At 40.0% G+C, this 23,360-nt stretch overlaps 1 protein-coding gene across 1 annotated transcript in view; it reads left to right on the top strand.

Annotated features, from left to right (window-relative positions):
* Window positions 1-659: 659 nt before the first annotated feature.
* Efhb (EF-hand domain family member B) overlaps window positions 660-23,360 on the top strand; it is a 71,498-nt gene continuing 48,797 nt past the window's right edge. Inside the window, exons 1-5 of the mRNA XM_041656457.1 lie at window positions 660-1,496; window positions 4,186-4,248; window positions 5,136-5,279; window positions 7,597-7,777; window positions 20,534-20,644. Coding sequence (XP_041512391.1) covers window positions 660-1,496; window positions 4,186-4,248; window positions 5,136-5,279; window positions 7,597-7,777; window positions 20,534-20,644 — 1,336 coding nt within the window. The remainder of the gene's footprint in view (window positions 1,497-4,185; window positions 4,249-5,135; window positions 5,280-7,596; window positions 7,778-20,533; window positions 20,645-23,360) is intronic.

The raw sequence follows: 23,360 nt of genomic DNA, 5'->3' as shown, positions 1-23,360 counted from the left end.
ACTCACAACCACCCCTCTGCTTCAGCCTCCTGAGTTTTGCGATTGCAGTTATACACCACCATACCTGGCTCAGTCTATTAAAACCATCCTAACAGGACTGTATAACTTGGGAAACTGAAGTGAACTCCACAAACATTAGGTTTAGTATCCAAAAGCCACATCACCTCAAGTTTTTTTTGCCCTTCTAAAGTAAAAAGAAACCCGGAGGTGTGTGGGGGAGGTGTTGGGGATTTGACGTGGACACAGACTGATTTGGGGAGATGGCTCAGCGGTTAAAATCTTTCTCCTTTTGCGGAGAGTTTGGTTGGCTCTTAGCTCTCGCACTTCCTAGTAACTTCAGTGTCTGAGTCCCCAACGCATCTGTTTTCAGGACATCTACACACACACACACACACACACACACACACACACACACACACACACACGTATACACATAATTTAAAATAATATTCTTAAAAAAAAAAAACGAAAAAGAAACCGGGATTTGGGAAAAAGGAATGAGGCATTATGAATGAGAGTAGGACTGGTTGGGTTACCACGAATTGCTCGCCAAGCCCCGCCCCGTTTGTTTCCCAGGTAACGAGGTAAACAGACTCTACTCTCCTTCCCTGAGGTGTAAAGCAGCAGGCAAGACACAGTCCGCAGGCAGTACAGGGAGAATGTGTACTCCTAAAGTGGGGTCTCCTAAAGCTTTTCAAACTTCCCTAGAGCCAAATAAAGCTTCCCCGTTAAAGATGAGTTCTCTGGGAAGGATGAGGACACCAGAAATCATGAAGGTTGGACTCACCCAGGAAAAAAAGGACGACTTAATAGAGAGGGCACTTGGGGATTCAAAATCTTCCACGGACCTGGGGCTTGAAATGAGACTAGAACAAAATCCAAGGTGGAGGGAGAGGATGGCATCACCAGAAACAAAATCGCCGCCTTGCCATGCTCTTGGAGTAGGATTAGAAAGACGTACTCTTTCTAGGACGCCTATGGAGTTGGATACTTTAGGATGCCACAGGGGCTCCCCTTTCCAGAGACCAAAACCTCTGGGTGTGTTACCAGGAAGAGTGGGGTCAGAAAACGAGGGTCTTCTGCCTCGTTTTCTTTTGGGCACAGAGTGTGCAAGTCCACAGGCGGCGGGGAGCACAAGGACGCCTGTCACCTGTGGACCTGCAAGGACAGAGGCTATAGCAGAAAAGCAGCCTGTTGTGGGTTTGGAACTCAGAAAAGAACTGGAGAAAGAGCCCAGCTGTGTTGTGGTGAACCCCTATGCAGAGAAGCCCTCCCAGGAGGTAGACATTGGGTTGCAACAAACCCAGGAACCAGGTGAATCCAAGAATGAAGAGCCTCAAATAGGCTTAGTAACAGAACCTTCTGAGTGCCCATTTGCCCAACAACCTGAGGAGGAACAGGAACCCACGGCCATGGACCCTGGAGTGGAGGCTCCAGCACACATCAGACCCATATATTCTGGAAAATTCTTTGACCGGATGCCTTGCTGGCCAAGTGTAAGTTCATGTTGTTGTTTGTTTGTTTTTTGTTTTTCCTAGAATTTCCTCTTGTATGTGTGGTAGCCATGTCTTACTGAAATGATACAGTGGTGAGGCCTGTTTGTGTTTGGAGAGACAAATAACAAAGTTTTCGCTGGGATTAATTAGGGTTTCTATTGCTGTGATGAAACATCATGGCCAAATGCAAGTTGTGGAGGACAGGGTTTATTTTTCTTATACTTTAACATCACAGTTCACCAGCAAAGGAAGTCAGGGCAGGGACCTGGAGGCAGGAGGTGATATAGGCCATGGAGAGGTGCTACTTACTGACTTGCTCATCATGGATTGCTCAGTCTTCTTTTATAGAGAACCCAGGGTGACCAGCCCAGGGATGGCACACCCACTCTGGGCTGAACTCTCTAAACATCACTGAATAAGCCTTACAGACTTGCCGACAGCCTGGTCTTATGGAGTCATTTTCTCAACTGAAGCTTCCTCTGCTTTGAAGACCCTAGCTTTTGTCAAGTCGACATAAAATTAGCCAGTTCAGAGTATTACTATTTTCGGGGGAAGGGTTGGTTGCTTTTCAAGACAGGGTTTCTCTCTGTTGCAGTCCTAGCTCTTGTAGACCTGGCTGGGCACAAACTCATAGAGATCTGCCTGTCTCTTGGATGGCTACGGGGGGAAGGTTCCACCTTTGGTAGGCTTTCTGAGGGTGGGGACCTGGAATGGGAGGAGTGGGGCCAGGTGTCCAGGTGAACATCTTGATGGGGTTTGGAATGGAGCCCAAAGCTGGAGATTCCCAACAAGCAGCACTCCTCCATGGCTTCTGTATCCATTCTTGGTTCCTGCCATGTTTTAGTTCCTGTCCTGACTTCCTTCAATGATGAACTGTTAGAGAGGGCCCACTTGTTTGTTCTTGTCTCCCGGCTAGAGTAGCTCTGAAATAACCACACAGAAACTGTATTAATTAAATCACTGCTTGGCCCATTAGCTCTAGCTTCTTATTGGCTAGCTCTTACATTAATTTAACCCATTTCTATTAATCGTCGCCACGTGGCAGTGGCTTACCAGGAAAGATTCAGTGTGTCTGTCTCTGGTGGCTCCATGATGCTTCCCTGACTCTGCTTTCTTCCTCCCAGAATTCAGTTCAGTCTTCCTTGCCTACCTAAGTTCTGCCCTATCAACAGATCAAGGCAGTTTCTTTATTCATTAGTGGTAATTACAGCACACAGAAGGGATTCCCACATCATATCCCTTTTCTGTTTAAATAAAAAGGAAGGTTTTAATTTTAACATAGTAAAATTACATATAACAAAACAAGTATCAAATAAGAATTGCAGTTACAATATTTATATCTACTTTATCTTTTATCTTAACTAAGGACAACTATAACTATAAATTCTTCAGCTCCATCTAAGACTCCAGAAGGATATGATATTACCTAAGTAAACAGGAAGTACATTGTAAGCAACTTCCCAAACTCTAGAAATGACAGAGACATCTTGCTGTCTGGACAGGCACCCAAATTTTTTCTGTACTGTTGGGGCATCCATCTTCAGCCTTCAGGCCCATAGTATCTGGCAGACTTTTTCATGAAGCAGGAAATTTCAAGACAGTTCAGTCATTTTCTTCTGTATCCTGAAGAATGTCTTGCAGACTCTTTCATGAAGCAGGAGCCCTGAAGGACCATCTCACCTTCAGGCAGGTTCAGCAGTCATTTCTCTGTAGGTACCACATGTCCAGTGAAGCAGTCCAGGCAAGAGCAGTTTCTTGCCCAAATGCCTAAAAAAACCCCATAAAGAGCCTCTTCAATGCCCATCATCCTTTTGAAGTAGCTTGAGTGCCAGATGATAACATAACTCACAAAACAATTCCACACCAGTTCAGAATTATGAATAATAAAAGGGTTATTTATTTAAGGGGAAAACTTACAGATTACTGTCCTAGACAACAATCCTCTGTGTGAATAGGAATAGAGTTTAGCAGCAGAAGCGGGAGCCAGGAGCAAGAGAGTGGGCACACATTTACTATTGCTTTTACAGTATAAGAGACTATGCCCAAGTAGGCTGGTATCTTAAAGGCTGTTGGCTGAAGGAGCAGAATGTGCTCCCACCACAATATATATATTAATATATTTAGCTGGTTTTGGAGTTGGACAATGGCTCTGTACTTCTCTAAATCCAAGCTTGTTGTTAAAAGGAACATACAGAGTTTCTGTCTCATATGGGGGGGGGATGTGGTATAGGGCAGAAGGAAGACTTTAGGAAAAATTTTACTTTCTCCATGCCTATTTTGTCTGTATCGTATTCTTCATTGAATGTATGTTTATATGAATGATGTTTAAGTTTTCCACAATGAACAATAAATTTTTTATTGATATTTATTGAACTCTACATTTTTCTCTGTTCCCCTCCCTGCCTCTCCCCCTCCCTTCAATCCTCCCACAAGTCTACAAAGCCAGTCCCAGACCTAAACAAAGCAGAAAAAGAAACCCTGTTGGAGGCAAGTAAATGCCTCAGGATGTCTCAGAATTACTGGATGAATTTCTGCCTTTTGTTTGTTTATTAATTACTTAATTGTTTATTTTATTGTGATTAAAAAATATCCTTTGTAGTATTTGAGGCACAGGCCAAGTTTGGTGTCAAGTCCATTCTTTTAATATACCTTTTAAATTCTAAAATGATCAATGTTTTCTCCCTCTAAGGCAGGAAAAGTTAAGCCAGTTGGATACAGAGTTGCAACCTGTTTGACGGAAAAACTTCCCAGGGTGAGCACTTCCCAGTCTTTCTTTGTACCTTGAGTAAGAGCTACAGGAGACTGGACGGTCTTTCTCGTGAACCAGTACACAGATTTAATGCAGTCAATTTTGAACTTCTACTATATTTTATTGTATTTTGATGATATCTGTTGATTTTGTCCAAGAAAATGAAAAAGTTTACATTTCCTGTAATTTACCAGAAAAACTTTAGGATTTGATGTATATCAGTAGGAATAATGAGATGAGCTATAACCTGGATGTTGCCTGTTTACAAACACACACACACACACACACACACACACACACACACACACACACACACACACACACCTGCGTGGATCTATCCACATATATGCAGTGAACCATGGAGGCCAGAAAAGGACATTAAATCATTTGGAGCTGAAATGGTAGGTGGTTATGTCTGAGCACCTGATGTGGGTGCTGGGAACAGAACTACTCAGCCATCTCCAGCCCCCTAAATTATAATCTTAAAAAGTATTTTGAAGTTGATTTTTATTTTATGTGTATGAGTGTTTTCTCTGCATTTATGACCGTGTACCATGCACGTGCCTGATGCTTACAGAGGTCAGAATAGATTGCCAGATCTTCTGGAACTGGAGTTGCAGAGTTTTGAACCACCATATGGATGCTGGAATGGAATCTGGGTCCTCTATAAGAACAACAATGCTTTTCATGACCAAGCCATCTCTTCTGCCCCTCAAACTATAATGTTTAAAGTACTGTATTTCCATCAGTAAACAGATTTTAAGGAACATGTCCTCATTTGGGGGTGATGTTCAGAGAAGTTGAATTGGTGTTTTAGAACTTGTGCTTCATGGTCTTATTTCCTTGTCTTACCTTTTCATGGTCTTATTTCCTTGTCTTACCTTTTCCAGCTTACTACTCCCCCAGAGGCAAAGAAATATTTCAATTTCAGATATCCACCTCCTGGAGAAGAAAGAGTATTTTATGGCAGAGCAAATGATCCCCAAATTGCACCTTATTTGACACATGGAATAAGAACTAAAATTTCAATACCGGTAAACCTTTCTTTTTCTTCCTTATTAATTTACATTGTATTATTAATTTACCAAGTTAGAAAGTTGCACAGATAAAGGTATAAGTGAAATTTATAATTCCTGTGGGTATTTTCTTTCCTCATTCTGTCCTCTAAAAACGCTAATCTTGGCCAATGAACTGGGTTTTCAAGCAGCAGCAACTAAGAACGTGTGAAAGAAACAGTTAAACCATAGACTTAACTGTTCCTCGGATGGTCTGAGGCGGTGGCGTCCCATTTCCCCAGTAAAGAGAAATGTCACACCATGTTAGCCTTTAAGAGAACAGGACTGGCTGTTCTTGCCTAGAGGCACAATAGAGAGTATATATAGATCCTGAGTGGACACGGGATCAGAAAGTATTTGGTACTGGCAATCTGGTTATAATTGTCTAACTTTATTATTTGCCAGCTGTCTGTCTTTCTGTATCTGTTATCTGCCTTTTGTTTAATTTTATTTATTTATTTTTTGTGAGTCTAAAGCTGGAACTCAGGGTCACATGTGAGCTGGTTATACACTACTTACTATTGACGCCAATCGCCAACCTTCTATTTGAACACTGATTAATCTATTTTTTTTGTCTGTTTGTTTAAAAACCTTTCCCCACATTTGTGTGTATGTGTGTGTATACATGTGCTACAGCGTGAGTGGAGAACATGCATGGAGGTCAGATGAGAACTTGGGGAAGTCAGTTTTTTCCTTCCATCAAGTGATTTCTGGGGAATAAGCTCTGATCTTCAATCTTGGCAACAAGCTCCCTAACCTTTAAAAAATTAATTAATTAATAATTACGTGTGTGTCACTGGAGGTGTGTGATATGTGTGTGGGCATGCATGTAGGGAGGACAATAGAGTTGATTTTCTCTTTCCATTTTTACATGGATCCTGGGGATCAAACTTAAATCGGCAGGTGTTTGTGACAAGTACTTTTATGTATCACGCTTTCTTGTGGGGGTCACCAGTCTACATAATGACACGGAGACTTATTATTAATTTTGAAAGCTAGGCTTTGGCTTATGTTGTCCACTAGCTCTTATAACATAAATCAACACATTTATATTAATCTTCATTTTGTCTCATGTCTTTTTACCTTTCTTTCATTCTATATGTCTGGTCTCAACCCCTCCCCCATATTGGCATCTTCTCTCCAGCTTGATTATCTCCTCCTTTTACTTCTTTTCTCTGCCCGGAAGTCTCACCCTTCCTGTCTAGCTATTGGATGTTCAGTCTTTATTAAACCAATCATAACAATATATCTTCACAAGGTGTATAAATATCCCACAACACCTTTACTTATGACTGCATCTCTACGGCCCTTTTTGGTTTGTTTTTGAGACAATGTACTGTGTCCAGCGTCTTTCTCTTCTTTCTCTTCCTATCTCCCTGTTTCTTGCGTTCTATCTTCTTAAATCTTTCTGTATGTTTGTTTTGTTTTGAGACAGGATTTCCTGGAACTAGCTTTGTAGACCAGGCTAGCCTCGAACTCAGAACCATGTGCCGCTGTCTCCCTAGTGCTGGAACTAAAGACATATGCCACCATACCCTGGTGCTTTCTATTGTTTTTATCTTTTGTTATTTGCATTTTTTTTTTACTCTGTAGTCCAGGCTGACTTCAATCTTCCTGTTTATACTATCCAAGTGCTGGGATTACAGTATTACAGTGTATTACAGTACTGTGTCATCAAGCCCATTCTGGGATGCAAATGGTTTGTGTCCTGTGATTGTCATGCCTGCTGTTTGAGTCAATCACTTGGGAACTCCTCACATAAGCCTTTTAGTATTACTGTAGACTTTTTAAGTACTTTGAAAGATTTTATTTATTTACTTATTTATTTAGTACTAAGGATAGAATCCATGGTCTTGTGACTGTAGGCAAGTGCTATGTTGTTGAGCTATATCTCTATGTCTTTTCTTTCTTTCTTTCTCTCTCTCTCTCTCTCTCTCTCTCTCTTTCTTTCTTTCTTTCTTTTTCTGAATCTAGGGTATGAACTTACAGTACCATGAGTACTCTAATTCTGAATCCTATCTCCATCTGGCCTTGAACTCTTTCTGTAACCTAGTCTATCCTGGATCTTGGTATCCTCGTGCTTCAGTTCCCCCAAGAACTGAGATTATAGTCCTAGCTGCATGTTCTAGATCTGGTGTGTTAAAATTTTCATTACTGATTTTGATTATGATTACGGTTCATAGGAAGGTGAGCAAAGCCAATGATGAAGACGAGATATCTCTTTAATCATATTTTGTTTTCTTTTTATTTTTACATATACTTGTTTTGATAGTTGTAAATTATATGATTTCTTTAGGTGAGCACATTGGTAAACCCACAGCCCATTACCACATTTCAACAGAAAATTAAAGACAAAAAAGAATCTATATATTTTAGCAATCAACGGGCACCACTGGGAAAATCTCATGATCAAACACCAGGATTGCCTAAAGGAATGGATATACTCAACACAACATTTGGGACACCAGTTATCAGAGGTAGTAAAACTAAGGGGTGGGAGGAGGTGGGAAAATATGTTGCATAAAATTGGATCAGGTATGTCACTTGTATATTTTTTCTTGATGGTATGAAGAATTGTTAAGAATGAAAGATGCGACCAGGCACAGGTGGTCGCACATGCCTTTAACCCTAGCACTCAGGAGGCAGAGGCAGGTGGATCTCTGCTGAGCCTGAGGCCAGCTTGGTGTACAGAATGAGTTCCAGGACAGCCAGGTCTATTACACAGAGAAACCCTGTCTCAACACCCCCACCAAAAAAAAAAAAAAAAAAAAAAAAAAGAAATAAGAATGAAAGCTGTTCATCGTCTTGAAACGGGCTCTATTTTCTGGTTGGATCATTCTCATCATTAACTAGCCTTGTTTACGGTGGACATCACATCCTCTCTGCCCCTAACTACAAGCCCAATTTTGCATCTTTGCAGGGTAAAATCTCACTGCCTAGACATACGTATCTCCCTACTTCTCAGTATAATGGCAGTCCTGACTCACTTAAAAATCAAAGCTGACATTAGAGTTGGACGGTGACTCTATTTCTCTAAATCCAAGTATGTTGTTAAAAAAGAAAAAATTACGAGTTTCTGTTTTATGTCAGGAGCTACCTGTTGTGGGACAGAAGGAAGATAAAATCTAGGGACTAAGGTTATCAAAACTCTGCTTTCAAAAATTTTGCTTCTCCCTCTACCTATTTTTGTCTCTATGGTACCTTTCTTTAAACACATGTCTATAGAAATTCAAACTTTCCATTTTGATATGAATAATGTTTAAGTTTTCCACAATGAAGAATACATTTTCTAGAGTAATCTTTGAAGTTTCCAGGAAGAAGATGGGGCCCCACAACAATGATTTCACCTGGTTCAGATGATGCCATTATGCTGACAGCACCACTCTAAGATTGGTTTTGGGCTATAAACTTCTCAAGATGACTCTAATGTGGCAAGTTGTGTACCTTCTTACAACATTCTGGCCAGAACTTCAAATAAGAACTTAAAAAACAAAAACTGTACCAACTACTCAGATACTATCTGCAATTGTATCAGACAATAATTGTGAAATTTAACCATCATTTCAGTTTTTACAGGATCCCACATACCATGACAGTGGGAAATAATTCTAGAAAATGACATCCCCTTTCCTAACAAAGTTTGTCATCAGGGTTAGGGATAATTGTCATCTGTTAGGGATTGGTTATAAATTGTACATGGTTGGGGGTAGATATGAAGTAGGCTCAGGGATCTCTTTTGAAAAAAAAAGGAATAAATGGAAAAGGAATTTTAGGTAAATTAGTGTATCGACTTGTGATCTATTAGTTATAGAAATTTACATTGGTATAGATTCTTGTATATTGATACAAATTCAAATTATATTTGTTATATTTAATATGCTCCCATTTCTGTTTACAATATTTGTGTATATACGTAAAATTATTATGTCATATTGTATGCATTCATGTTTCTATCTCTGCTTAAGATATTTTGTATATTGATGCAATCTTAGGATATTTATCATATTGCATTTCTATCTCTGATCAAGATATTTATATATATTATTTACAGTTTGAGGTCATTGTCCTCATTTGTTGCATATTTGTTTAAAGAGTATTTAATTGTAGTTTTTAAGCTATATAATTGTTAAGAATTACAGGTCAATAGTCACCCACGTTTATCATACTTAAAGTTAGACTAGTCAGGTTCTCTAGAGGCACAGAGGTTGTATTCTGCATGGATAGGTAATCTTCAAACATTTCAAAGAACTATAGAGAATGACATTTTAATAACTCAGGATTCTGTTGCTGTGAGACACAATTTCTCATGGCAACACTGATTACTCTCAAGAGAATGCTGGGCATCAAAGACACTTTACTTGGAGCTTGTTTTCTTCTTGGCAATACTGGCCTTTGGGCAAAGAACTGCCCTTGCCTTGACTACTGACAAAATGCATAGAGTCCAATCTGGACAAGAAGGATACAAGCAAAAATGACTTCTGAACCTTGCCAAGATAGGGTAAGATAGTCTTCAAATTTTCCTGCCTCTGAAAAGGGTCTGTTATATACTGTAGGACTCAGCCAAAGGTGGTTACCCCAATGTTGCAAATGAGACATAGGGTGATTGCCCAAAGTAGCTGGTTGTCTCTGTCATTTCTTGTACCATTTGGAAGTTGCTTGATGTACTTCCTGCTTACTCAGTTAATATTATTTCCCTTCTCAGGTCTTTGATGGGGTTGAAGACTAGATATTCACATTTACTTTCCTCTCATGACTTAGCCAAGCCATTTTTAATATAAGACTTAGACTTCTCAGGGTAGAATAACTATTGAAATAATCTATGCTATTTGCTAATTACCTGAGACTGTACATCTAGCATATGTTTCTTGCTTGATATTGTTCATGCTGGTTGTTGTTCTAATTTTTTTGCACGTTTTTACCTCTTCTTATGTCTGAAAAACACTTAATATTTGTTCTTATTGTCAATAGTTTTTTTTTAAATTATAAATGCTTGGCTGATAGCTTAGACTTGTTACTGACCCTTTTATTCCTTTTTTATTGATTTTTTAATGAGCTCTACATTTTTCTCTGCTCCCCTCCCTATCTTTCCCCTTCCCCTTCAACCCTCCCCCAAGGTCCCCAAACTCCCAATTTACTCAGGAGATCTTGTCTTTTTCTACTTTCTACTTCCCATGTAGATTAGATCTATGTAAGTTTCTCTTAGTGTTCTCATTGCTGTCTAAGTTCTCTGGGATTGTGGTTTGTAGGCTGGTTTTCTTTGCTTTATGTTTAAAAACCACCCATGAGTGAGTACATGTGATAATTGTCTTTCTCTGTCTGGGTTACCTCACTCAAAATAATGTTTTCTACCTCCATCCATTTTCATGCAAAATTCAAGATTTTTTTTCTGCTGTGTAGTACTCCGTTGTGTAAATTTCCTTATCTATTCTTCGGTTGAGGAGCATTTAGTTTGTTTCCAGGTTCTGGCTATGACAAACAAAGCTGCTATGAACATAGTTGAGCACATGTCTTGTGGCACAATTGAACATCCTTTGGATATATATTCCAAAGTGGTATTACTGGGTCTTGAGAAAGGTTGCTTCCTAATATTCTGAGAAATTACCACACGGACATCCAAAGGGGTTGTACCAGCTTGCATTCCCACCAGCAAGCAATGCAGAAGTATTCCCTTTTCCCCACAACCTCTCCAGCATAAGTCATCATCAGTGTTTTTGATCTTGGCCATTCTTACAGGTATAAGATGGAATCTCAGACTTGCATTTCTCTGATGACTAAGGATGTTGAACATTTCCTTAAGTGTCTTTCAGCCATTTTAGATTCCTCTGTTGAGAGTTCTCTGTTTAGGTCTGTATTCCATTTTTTTTTATTGGATTATGTTTTCTTTTGGTGACCAATTTCTTGAGTTCTTTGTATATTTTGGAGATCAGACCTCTGTCTGATGTGGGGTTAGTGAAGATCTTTTCCCATTCTGTAGGCTGTCATTTTGTTGACCATGTCCTTTGCTTTACAGAAGCTTTTCAGCTTTAGGGGGTCCCATTTATTAATTGTTTCCCTCAGTGTCTGTGCGGTTGGGGTGATATTTAGGAAGTGGTTCCCTGTGCCAATGCGTTCAAGTGTACTTCCCACTTTCTCTTCTGTAAGTTTCAGTGAGGCTGGATTTATGTTGAGGTCTTTGATCCATTTGGACTTGAGTTTTGTGCATGGTGATAGATATGGGTCTATTTTCATTCTTCTACATGTTGTTATTCAGTTATTCCAGCAATACTTGTTAAATATGTTTTTTTGTCCCATTCGATATTTTTTGCTTCTTTGTAAAAAATCACGTGTTCAAAGATATGTGGATTGATATCCCGATCTTCTATTTGATTCCATTGGTCCTCCTGTTTGTTCTTATGCCAATACCAGGGTGTTTTCAGTACTGTAGCTCTGTAGTAGAGTTTGAAGTCAGGGATTGTCATGCCTCCAGACGTTCTTTTATTGTACAGGATTGTTTTGGCTATCCTGTTTTTTTTTTTTTTTTTTTGCTTTTCCATATAAAGTTGAATACTGTTCTTTTGAGGTCTTTGAAGAATTTTTCTGGATAATCTGTAGGATGCTTTTTTGGTAAGATTACCATTTTTACTATGTTAATTCTACCAATCCAAGAGCATGGGAGATCTTTCCACTTCTGGTGTCTTCTTTAATTTCTTTCTTCAAAGATTTAAAGTTCTTGTCATACAAGTCTTCCACTTGTTTGGTTCGAGTTATTCTGAGATATTTTATGCTATTTGTGGAATTGTGAAGGGTGTTGATTCACTGATTTCTTCCCCAGCCCTTTATCATCTGTGTATAGGAGGGCTACTGATTTTTTTTGAGTTAATCGTGTATCCTGCTACATTACTGAAAGTGTTTATGCGTTTTAGAAGTTCCTTGGTAGAATTTTTGGGATTGCTTATGTAAACTATCAAATAATCAGCAAACAGTGAGAGTTTGACTTCTTCCTTTCTGATTTGTATCCCCTTGATCTTCTTTTGGTGTCTTATTGCTCTAGCTAGGAACTCAAGAACTATATTGAATAAATATACAACCTTGTCTTGTTCCTAATTTCAATGGAATCACTGGGCGTTTCTCTCCGTTTAGTTTGATGTTGGCTGTTGGCTTGCTGTATATTGCCTTTATCATGTATATTACCTTTATCATGAAGGGATGTTGTATTTTGTCAAAAGCTTTTTGGCATCTAATGAGATGATCATGTGGTTTTTATTTTTTAGTTTATTTATATGGTAGATTACGTTGACAGATTTTCATATATTGTACTACCTCTGCATTTCTAGGATGAAGTGAACTTGATCATGGTGAATGATGGTTCTGATGTGTTCTTGGATTCGATTTGTCAGTAGTTTATTTAGTATTTTTGCATCAGTGTTGATGAGTGAGATTGGTTTGTAATTCTTTCTTAGTAATGTCTTTCTGTGGTTTGGGTAGAAGGTAATTGTAGCCTCATAAAAAGAGTTTGGCAATGTTCCTTCTATTTCTGTTGTGTCAAATAATTAGAGGAGTATTAGTTCTTCTTTGAAAGTCTTGTAGAATTCTGAGCTGAAACCATCTGGTCCTGGGCTTTTTCTTGTTGGGATATTTTTGATGACTGTTTCTATTTCTTCTGCAGTTATAAGTCTGTTTAATTTGTTTATCTGGTCTTGATTTAATTTTGGTAAGTGATATTTATGCATAAAGTTGTCCATTTCCTTTAGGTTTTATAATTTTGTTGAGTACAGGTTTTTGACATATGACCTGATGATTCTATTTACTCCGTATCTGTTGTTATGTCCCCCTTTTCATTTCTGATTTTTGAGAGTTTGGATATTCTCTCTCTGTCTTTTCATTAGTTTGTGTATTTTGTTTAGGGTTGGGGTTGTAGCTAGGTTTGGCGAAATCTAGATTTGTCGTGGAATATCTTGTTTTGTCCTTCTATGGTGATCAACAATTTTGCTGGGTATAGTAGTCTGGGCTGGTATCTGTGGTCTCTTAATGTCTGCATAATGCTTGACCATGCCCTTCTTGCTTTCATTGTCTCCAATGGGAAGTCAGGTATAATTCTAATATGTCTACCTTTATACGTTACTTGTCCTTTTTCCGTTGCAGCTTTGTATTCTTCCTTTACTCTGTATGTTTAGTGTTTTGATTATTATGTGGCAAGAGGACTTTTATTTTTTTTGGATCCAGTGTATTTGGTGTTCTGTAAGCTTCTTGTATCTTCATAGGCATATCTTCTTTAGGTTGGGAAAGTTTTCTTCTATGATTTTGTTAAATATATTTTCTGTGCTTTTGAGTTGAACTTCTCCTTTCTATTATTCTTAGATTTGGCCTTTTCATGGTGTCCCATATTTTCTGGATATTTTGTGTTAAACTTTTGTTAGATTTAATGTTTTCTTTAATTGATGAGTCTATTTCCGCTATTGTATCTTCAGTGCTTGAGATTCTCTCTTCCATCTCTTGTATTCTGCTGTTCATGCTTGCATTTGTGGTTTCTGATCATTTTATCATGATTTCTGTTTCTATAATTTCCTCAGTTTGTGTTTTCTTTATTGCCCTTATTTCAGTTTTCAAGTCCTGAATAGTTTCTTTTTTATGTTTGATTTCTTTTTCTTGGGTTTCTTTAAGTGATTTGCTGATGTCTTCCAATTTTTTGTTTGTCTTTTCCTCCATTTCTTTAAGGGAATTTCTCATTTCTTCTTTTAGAGTTTCAAACATTCTCTTGAAGTTATTTTTTTGGTCATTTTCTTCTGCTTCATTCATATTTGGTTCTTCAGGTCTTGCTGTTGTAGGCTCTTTAGGTTTTACTGGTGTTGTGTTGTTCTTTGCAATGTTGCTTGTGTTCCTACCTTTTCTACTCATCTTTTTCTCTAATAGGTGTAGTTGGTGTTTGTCTGAGAATCTGTTGAATAATCTTCTAGGTGCCAGTGAATCCAAAGCTCAGATGGTTGTTCCCTGTGGTACAGTCAGTGTCACAGTTCTAGTTACCCCGTTGGTTACTCCGTGTTCATGGAGATAACTCAGTGCTCCTAAGCTTTACTCTGTTCCCTTGGAGTTTGCTGTCTCAGGCCTACTTTATCCTAGGTTTCTGACTTTGCTCTGTTTCTGTAAATCCTGGTCTGAGACCCCTCCTATAGAAGTCTCTGGGTGGGAGTTGGACATGGAAAGGTTTCTGGCTCTGGTCTACTGCCTCAGAGGTCCCGGGCTTGGGTGTGCTAGGACCCGCAGAGGACCTGCTTACTCCCTCAGAGGTCCCAGGCTCACGGTTGGACCCTCAGAGGTTCCAGGTTCCTGTCTATTTCCTTTGATGTCCCAGATCAATGCCCAGACCCACAGAGGTCCTGGCTCAGGCCTACTCCCTCTGAGGACCAAGACTCATGCCTGGCCCCCACTGAGATCTCTGGTTCCTGCCTATTCCCTTGGAGGTCCCAGGTTCACTCATGCCCAGACTGGCAGAGGTCCTGGCTCAGGCCTAGTTCTTGGAGGTCCTAGACTCATGCCCAGACCCACCAGGGTCCTGCCTTATGTCTATCTATTCCCTTGAAGGTCCCAGATTCACGTCCAGACCTTCAGTCATCTCTGGCTCTGGCACACTCACTCAGCGGTTACTCCCCTGTACCTGTTCTGGTAGAGATCGCTGACTCTGGATCTATTGCTGGCTCAGTTCTGACCCACCAGTGTCCCTGGACTGGGCTGGCTTCCAGGACTGGATTTGCTCTGTTGCAGGAGGTCCTTCTGCTCCTCCAGCCTATAGCTGCTGAGCTACCAGCCCATTGGGGCGTGGTCTCTCTCCCTATAAAAAAACAGCCACTTCCCTCTCCTCTCTCTCTCACTTCCTGCTCCACTGGTGACTAGACTCCCTTCCTGGTTGTGCAGAGGGCTGTTGTCTGGGACGGTGATCTGTAAGTTTTTTCCCCTTTAAATAAATACCACCCTATTAATCATAATTCCAAACTGGTGTGGCATTGTTTGTGACTTATGCCTTCATTGCTCCTGGTTTCTGCTCCCGTGGAGCTTGTTCACTCTCTGTCCTAGGTAGCTGGTTAAGTCCCACTCTGGTTCCAGTGGAGATCACTGACTTTGAGTCAGGTCACTGGCTCAGTCCTTTTCTGCCAGTGTCTCAGGTCTGGGTTGGCTTCTGGGACTGGATTTGCTCCTGGTGGAGCTTGTCAATAGTTTTGTATTAGGTTTAGAACCCTCTTATTTAGACAGAAGGGGAAGGTGTTATGGGAACTCCTTCAGCCAATATTCTTTTACATATCTGCCCATTTTGGGCATGGTCTGAGATACCATAAGCACAGGCAAAAATTGTGCACAGTACCTTTTTCTGCTGGATTTGGTTCCCAGCTTCCAGCACACACAGAGGACTGCAAATCTCTATCCTTACTGTGAGTTTTGTCCCCAAATAAATAGACCTTTGTTATAGTCCATTCCAGGCTACTGTGAACTCTTTAATATATTTACAGCTGTCTCTATCATCGTCATCATCATATGCGCATGTGCATGATAGGCGTGCTACTTTACAAGGGCTCCCATGCTCTATCCCACGTCTCCAGACTTGCACAAGTGCTTTATTTTCTGAGCCATCTAACTGGCCCATATAATTCTTAAAAGTTCTTATAAATAATGTTTTTGTTTCTGTTGTTATTTTGAGACAGGGTAAATAACTTGTGATCTTCCTGTCTATACTTCCTGAGTGCTTGGATTACAGGCATGCACTACCCTACCTGCTTTGTGTGCTGCTGGAGGCCAACCAGGTCTTCTGCCTGTTAGGCAAGTACTCTACCAACTAAGTTGTGTCCCTAGTTTATAAGTAGAATTTTTTTTTTGTGACAGGATTTTTCTGTGTAATAGCCCTAGCTGTCCCAGAACTAGCTCTTATAGGCCAGACTGGTCTTGAACTCACAGAGATTTGCCTACCTCTGCCTCCTGAGTGCTGCAATTAAAGGTATGTGCTACCACCACCTGGTATATAAGTAGGATTTTTTATTCCTATTTTAATTTTATATATTTGTATGTCTGTGTGTGGATATGTGCACATGAGTTCAGGTGTCCTATGAGGCCAGAGGAGTTATAAGTGTGAGCCACTCAATATGGGTCCTGAGAACCCAACTCTGGTCCTCTGGAAGATCAGTACATGCTCCTAATCACTGAGCCATCTCTCTAACCCCTCTTGGATTGCTTTTTTATGCAGTTCAGAACCACTTGTAGGGGTGGCACTACCCATAATAGGCTTGGTTCTCCCACATCAATTATGAATTAAGAAAATACCCCACAGATTTGCTTGCAGGCCATTATGATGGAGGTATTTCCTTAATTCAGGTTCTCTCTTTCCAATGAAAGTTGAAGATATACTCTGCCCCATTAGATTAACACACAGGTATGCAAGGACCTGAGCTTGATCACCAGTAACTAAGAAAAAGACAGCTCGACATAGATAGCTATCCAGGGACCCTCAGTCGATTCTGATGCTTGTTTCTGAGTCTCTCCTGTCACTGTATTATATCTGCTGTATTCAACTGTGTCTCCACTGCAAAACCTGGTTTTTTACTGCCTTGGCTGTCATATAGAAATCCTATAAAGGTTTAGATTTAGAAAGTAACCTAAAAAGGAAGAAAAAATGACAAAAAGGCAAGAAGGGTGGGAATGTGGAAGAGAGGGAGGGAAGGAAAGAGATACCATTTTTTTTTTTTACTTTTACATGCAGTACTTCAAGAGTCATTCTCTGTGTGTCTTTCTCTAGGTACCATGTCAAAGTACAGACTAACTGGGAAAAAAATTAAGAGGTGATGGTTGAGAGATCGGACACTTAAAAAAGGAATCCCATACTAGCTAAGAACTAAGAAATGGACAGGCATTTATTAAGGGGTAAAACTTACAAAGTCAGGATTCTCTGCTTGAATGGTGGATGAAGATGGGATCCAAAGCAAATTGAACAGCAAAGAGGGGTTCAAATAGGATTAGTGTACATTTTTTAAATAGAAAAAGTAGTCTCTAATACTCGTCTGGGTGTAATGGTAGACCCTTGTCATCCTAGCTCTTAGGATGCAGGAGGGCCAGGAATTCAAGGCATCGTCACCTACATAGCAAGGGAGAGGTTAGCCTGGGCTGTACATGAGACCCCTTTTCAAACAAACAAAACTCCCAAACCAATGCTTCAGAATGTGTATCAATGGGCATAATGATTCATACATCCAAAAAGTACTGTTTCTGTTTGCTTCATTGAATCCCTGAAAGCAAAATAGGCCATTATTACTTCCATTGGAACCCTCTGTGAGAACCTTACAGGGGTTTTCTAGATGTTTGTTTTGCTTTATTTGTATTTCTCCTTCCTTCCTTCCTTCCTCTCTTCCTTTCTTTTTTTCTTTCTTTTTGAGACAGGGCCCCTTTCACTATGTAGCCTTGCCAGGCCTGGCACTTATTATGTAGACCAAGCTGACTTCAAACTCTTAAAACTACATCTGCTTCTTGCTCTGGAGTGCTGGGATTAAAGATGTGGAGCACCCCACTTGCACCCTCAGTATTCCCACGCTAGTCAGTTTGACCCTGAAATATGAACACAGAAAATCTCTGTCAGAACACTTGAAGGCCATAGTCATCCTTGAGTTCAACTAAGTGGTCATCCTCAATTTAATTATTATTTTTTTGTGTTTTCAAGACAAGAGCTCTTACTTACTCTGGAGTCCATCCTCAAACTCACATTGATTCTGTCTCTATTTCTCAAACATTAAGATTATAGATGTAAGCTACAATGTGGGGCTTGAATTATCATTCAAGATATCTATTCCACGAAAGAGACATACAATGTTTTTGTACGTTAAAAATGAAACAAACATCTAAAAATCTTCAAGTAGTGTTTTATAGGGCATTTTCCTCTACTTGGGTTTGAAATTGGGGCCTTGAAGAAGTAATGCAAGTGTTTTACAAACTCTGAGCTACATCCCCAGGTATCTTTAATTTTTGTTAAGATAAGATTTCACTGCATAGCCCAGACTGACCTGGACCTTCAGATTTCCTAACTCTGCCCAATGAATTCCTGGATTGCTGGCATGTGCTGTCACAGTGGCTTTTATCATATTATTTTGAACATGATTTCTCTCTCTCTCTCTCTCTCTCTCTCTCTCTCCCTCTCCCTCTCCCTCTCTCTCTCTCTGTGTACATATGTTCATCACATTGCTGGAGATTAGCCCTGGGGTCTCATACAAGGTTGGCAGGTAGTCTATCATCCAGCTCTATCCCCAGGTTCTGATGTCATTATCTACTAGTTCACAGACTTCATTCAGTTCCTGACAGAAAAGTCAAAACAGACTTTTGAGATTAACATACTAATCTAGATTAACAGGCTGACAGGACATGTGAAGAGGGAGTGGGGTTACATTTAAAAGATGATTAGTGAGTAGCCAGGCACTACAACATTAGTCTTTAATAGCAGCATCTATGAGGCAGTGGTAGGAAGATCAGGAGTTTAAGGGCATCCTGAGACCCTGTTGTAAGAGGAGCAGGCTGCATTCTGCCACCCAGCTAACTTAAACCCCGAAATAACCACACAAAAATTGTATTAATTAAATCACTACCTGGCCATTAAATCTAGCCTCTTCTTGGCTAACTCTCACATCTTGCTTTAACCCATATCTAGTAATCTGTGTAGCACCGTGAGGTCATGGCTTATTGGGGAAAGATCCTAACCTACGTCCATCTTGGGCCGGAGCTTCATGGCATCTGCCCGACTCTGCTCTTCTTCCCAGTACCCAGTTCTGTTTTTCCCATCTACCTAAGTTTCTGCCTTATCAAAAGGCCAAAGCAGTCTCTTTATTCAACCAATGAAAGCAACACATTGTACACCAAGACCCTATCTCAAACAAGAAAATTTTTTTTTTAAAATAGTGTTTTGAGTAATCTGGGCATTTTGAGTAATCCATTAGCTACCATTCTTGTTACAGTGACAGGCAGAATAAGTGACAGAACCAATTTAAGGAAAGGTTTATTTGGTTTCAAGTTTTGAGAGGACATAGCTCCTTATGTTAGGGAAGGCATGGTGGAGTTCATGGCAGCTGAGGTATGTAGCTGGCATGCCCCACATGTTCATGGATGAGAAAGTAGAGGGTAGAGTGGGGCTGGGCTTTAGTGCCCAGCAACCCACTTACTTGGCAGCCTACCCAAACTGTGCTCCTAGCAGGGTGACGACTCAAACACATGAACCTGTGAGAGATACTTTTAATTCAAACTGAGATGGAGAATATGCTTGTAGTCCTGGCATTCAAGTGGCTGAGGGAGGACAATCTCAAGTGTGAGCTTAGCCTGGGAGATATGTCTATCAATCGAGGTCCTGTCTGGAAAAAAACCAAGGGGAAGAGACACAGCTTCATGTTAGAGGGCATGCCTAGCAGGCATAAGGTCCCACATTCAACCCCCAGCATTCGAAGACTAGTAAGTGAAAGAAGACAGTATGCAGAATGAGGATTGGTTTGTGGGAAGAGGAATTTCTTCTCAACTCCATGAGTTCCCTGTTATCTCCGGCTATGATGAGAATGGAGATTCATATTAAAACAGACTGAATATTTGTGCTCCAAGTTACAGCTGCTGAAATTTATACACCAGTTTTGCTAATTTGTAATTCAAAATTGCTTGCATTCTCTTAAGAAGTTGGGAATAAATGTAAGCCAAAATTGTCTAGAATCTCAGGAGTGAGAACTTACCTGGAGTTGAAGTATGGGGGAGGATAAATTTGAATGGTTCCAGTAGAGTTCTGATCTTCAGAATTTTCAGGGATCTACAGCAAAAAATGATACATAGACTCATTCTCTCCCCTTTTTCCTTCCCCCCCTTTCCTCTCCTCCCCTCTTCTTTCTTTTCCTCCATCCCTCACTTTTCCCCCCTTCCCCTCTTTCTCCTCCCTTTTTCCTGTCTCCCTCTCCACTCCTCTCTTTTAGGACAAGGTCTCATGTAGCCTATGTTGGCCTCAAATGCACTATATAGTTTAGCCTGGCCTTGAAGTCCTGGTTTTCCTCTACCTTGAAGTGCTGAGAATCTAGGCATGTGCCATTATGTCTAGCTTATCTTGTTTTTTGGTGATAAATATTCACTTATATTGGCTATGAGATCGCCAAGGTGTTCTGTGCAGCTTATGAAACTATCAGACTACACTTGTCATTTGATGTAGTTTCTATACACAACAAATAGACAGGAACCCTTAATATTGATCTTGTTGATTCTTTCTTCAGAGCTGTCTGCTAGTGACATTGTGAATCCACCAAAAGCCTTCGAAGATGTGTTTAAAGAAGGACAGGAAGGACATGATTTGTACATTGTCTCTCACCATGATTATTTTGCAGGTAAGACTCGTTGTGAAGTGAGGCTGAGGATAAGGGACCCTCAGATTTATCATGAAAAGGACATAGCATGTTTATGAAGTTACACACCTGAGGGATGATGAGGTTGATCAATAGGTGGTGATTTATTATTATTTGTAGCATCACAAATCTTGGTAGTTTGGAACAACATATAGACACATGAATCAAGTTCATAAAATATAGAACTTGGTAAGCTGGTGTTACATGATTATAATCAAGATGCTGAAAGAAGATTGCAAGTGTGAGGTTAGCATAACATAGTGAAGGTATATATTAAAAAAGAAGCAAACAAGCAATAAAAGAGCCAGGGATGGTGGCACAGGTCTTTAATCCTAGCACTTTGGAGGCAGTGAGTTCCAGGCCAGCCTGGGCTGTATAGTGAGACCCTGTCTTGAAAATAAGTAAATAAATAAATAGAAAGAAAGAAAGGAAAAAATAAAGAGAAGAAATACTGACTTACTCCTGTAATCTTAGCACTGAGGAGGCCAAGGTAGGAGGACTGCCATAAGTTTGAGGACTCTGACCTATAGAGTGAATTCTAGATCATTCTTAGTTATAGTGAAACCTTGCCTCAAGACAGCAAGGACAATAATAAAAGAAATGCAGTCATAAATGTGTTATTAAAATGAAAAATCAGTTGTAGTGATGGTTCATTAGGTAAGGAGCTTACCTTGCAAGTCTGGTGATCAGAGTTTATTCCCCAGGACCAACATAAAGCTTTTAAGAAAGTGGAGTATGAAAAGTTGTCCTCTGACCTCTGCGTGTGCACTGTGGTACATCCCCACATACACATACACATGTACATACACAACAGTAATAAAGTGAAACACCAGATGAAAGGTTGTATGTTCTTATTTTAGTTAGTGAGTTTTAGCTTTTAGTATTTCTTATTAGAATCTTAGCCCCACCCAGTTACCATATTTAAGGAAGAAATTGTGTATTGCCCAGGATGGCCTTTAACTCCTAGATTTAATTAATCCTTTCTTCTCAAACTCCCATCTAGCTGGGTCTGTGGGCATGCAACACCAATCTTGGCCAAGTGTGCAGGTTTATGCATTGGATAGGTTAGGTTCACATCCTGTCTTAGAACTTGAGAGTTAATATACCTGGTCATCAACCCTTCTTAGTTCATTAGTGGCACAGTAACCTTGTGAGAACTGAGTACATGCAAAAATGTTTGGCCTGGTACCTAGAATAATATTATCAGCTATTAAGTGTCCTTGTCTAATGGCGTCACAGTACTAGAATAATTTTAAGGACCAATACATATTTGGTAGTGCTGTAAAATACAACTGAGCAGTGGAATACATGTCTAGAACTTTCATCTAGAGGATTCATGGAATATCACAGACCACCTAGCCTGGCTATTCAGTGGTAGAAAATAGCAAGGAAACCCTGTTTCAGGCAAAGAAGAAGGTAAGGACCAACATGCAACCTAAGGCTGTCCTGTGACTTCCACATGCTTGCTACACCACAGTACACCCACACACATGAACACATGCACATATACATGAACACACATCATGCAATGCATCATACACATATATACATGCATTACATATGTCATATGTACACATACACACATATGAATATTAAAACTATACTAAGAACAACTGTAATGAACAATAACAAGTTCAAAATTGTCTTCATTTTGCTGATTTTTATGGAAAGTACATCAGTCTTTTGAAAGTGACATAATCAGATTCACCTTTTTTGGTGCTGAGGCTTAAATTCATTGTGAGAGTTTAGATATTAAAAAATGAAGAAAAAGTAAATGTATCATATAACTCAAGATAACCACAGCTGATAAACTGAGCATTTTTATAGCCCTTATCCAGTGAATTCTGTTGAACTATGTAGGTTTGGGTAAATAGGATATGAAGCTTCTGGATTCTGATATACATTTAAAATTATTTATTTAAGGAATTGGAGAGATGGCTCAGTGGTTGAAAGTGTACTCTGCTCTTGCTGAGGGCCAGAGTTTGGTTCACAGAACCCATATTGGGCAGTTCTTACTCACTTATAACTCGGGTTCCAATGGGATCCAACACCCCTTTCTGGCCTGTAGTAATAAGAAGCAGCAGGGCTGCGTCCCCAGCACCCCGGCTGCCTGGCTAGCTTATGCCCGAAATAACAACACACAAACTGTATTCACTTAATCACTATTTGGCCCATTTCTATCTAGCCTCTTCTAGGCTAATTCTCACATATTAATTTAGCCCATTTCTAATCATCTGTGTAGCGCCCCTAGGTGCGCTTACCGGGAAGATTGTAGCCTATGTCCATCCTGGGTCGGAGCTTCATCGCGTGCGTCTGCCTGGGAGCTGGGAGCATGGCGTCTCTCTGAGGCATCTGCTCCCGAGAGGAGAGCTGTGGAGTCTGAGCTTACTTCCTCTTCCTCCCAGTGTTCTGTTCTGTTTACTCCTCCCACTTATCTTCTAACCAATGAGGGCCAAGCAGTTTCTTTTTATTTAACCAATGTCCTTCCTCCATCACTGGCCTTCATGTGCACTCACTCTCCTATAGTCACATAGTTAGAAATAATAAAATCAAGCTGTTCATGGTGGCACACACCTTTAATCCCTGCACTTGTGCAGCAGAAACAGGAGGATCTCTGTGAGTTGAAGGCCAGCCTGATTTACATAGTGATTTCCAGAAGATCCAGAGATATAGTAAGACCCTGTTTCAATAAATAAAC

The sequence above is a fragment of the Microtus oregoni genome, unplaced genomic scaffold, assembly GCF_018167655.1.
Source record: "Microtus oregoni isolate MIOR12 unplaced genomic scaffold, Mior012 000007F_ref0000211, whole genome shotgun sequence".
Taxonomy (NCBI): Eukaryota; Metazoa; Chordata; class Mammalia; order Rodentia; family Cricetidae; genus Microtus; species Microtus oregoni.
The sequence above is the reverse complement of the archived record's forward strand: the minus strand, read 5'-3'. Positions and strand labels throughout refer to the sequence as shown.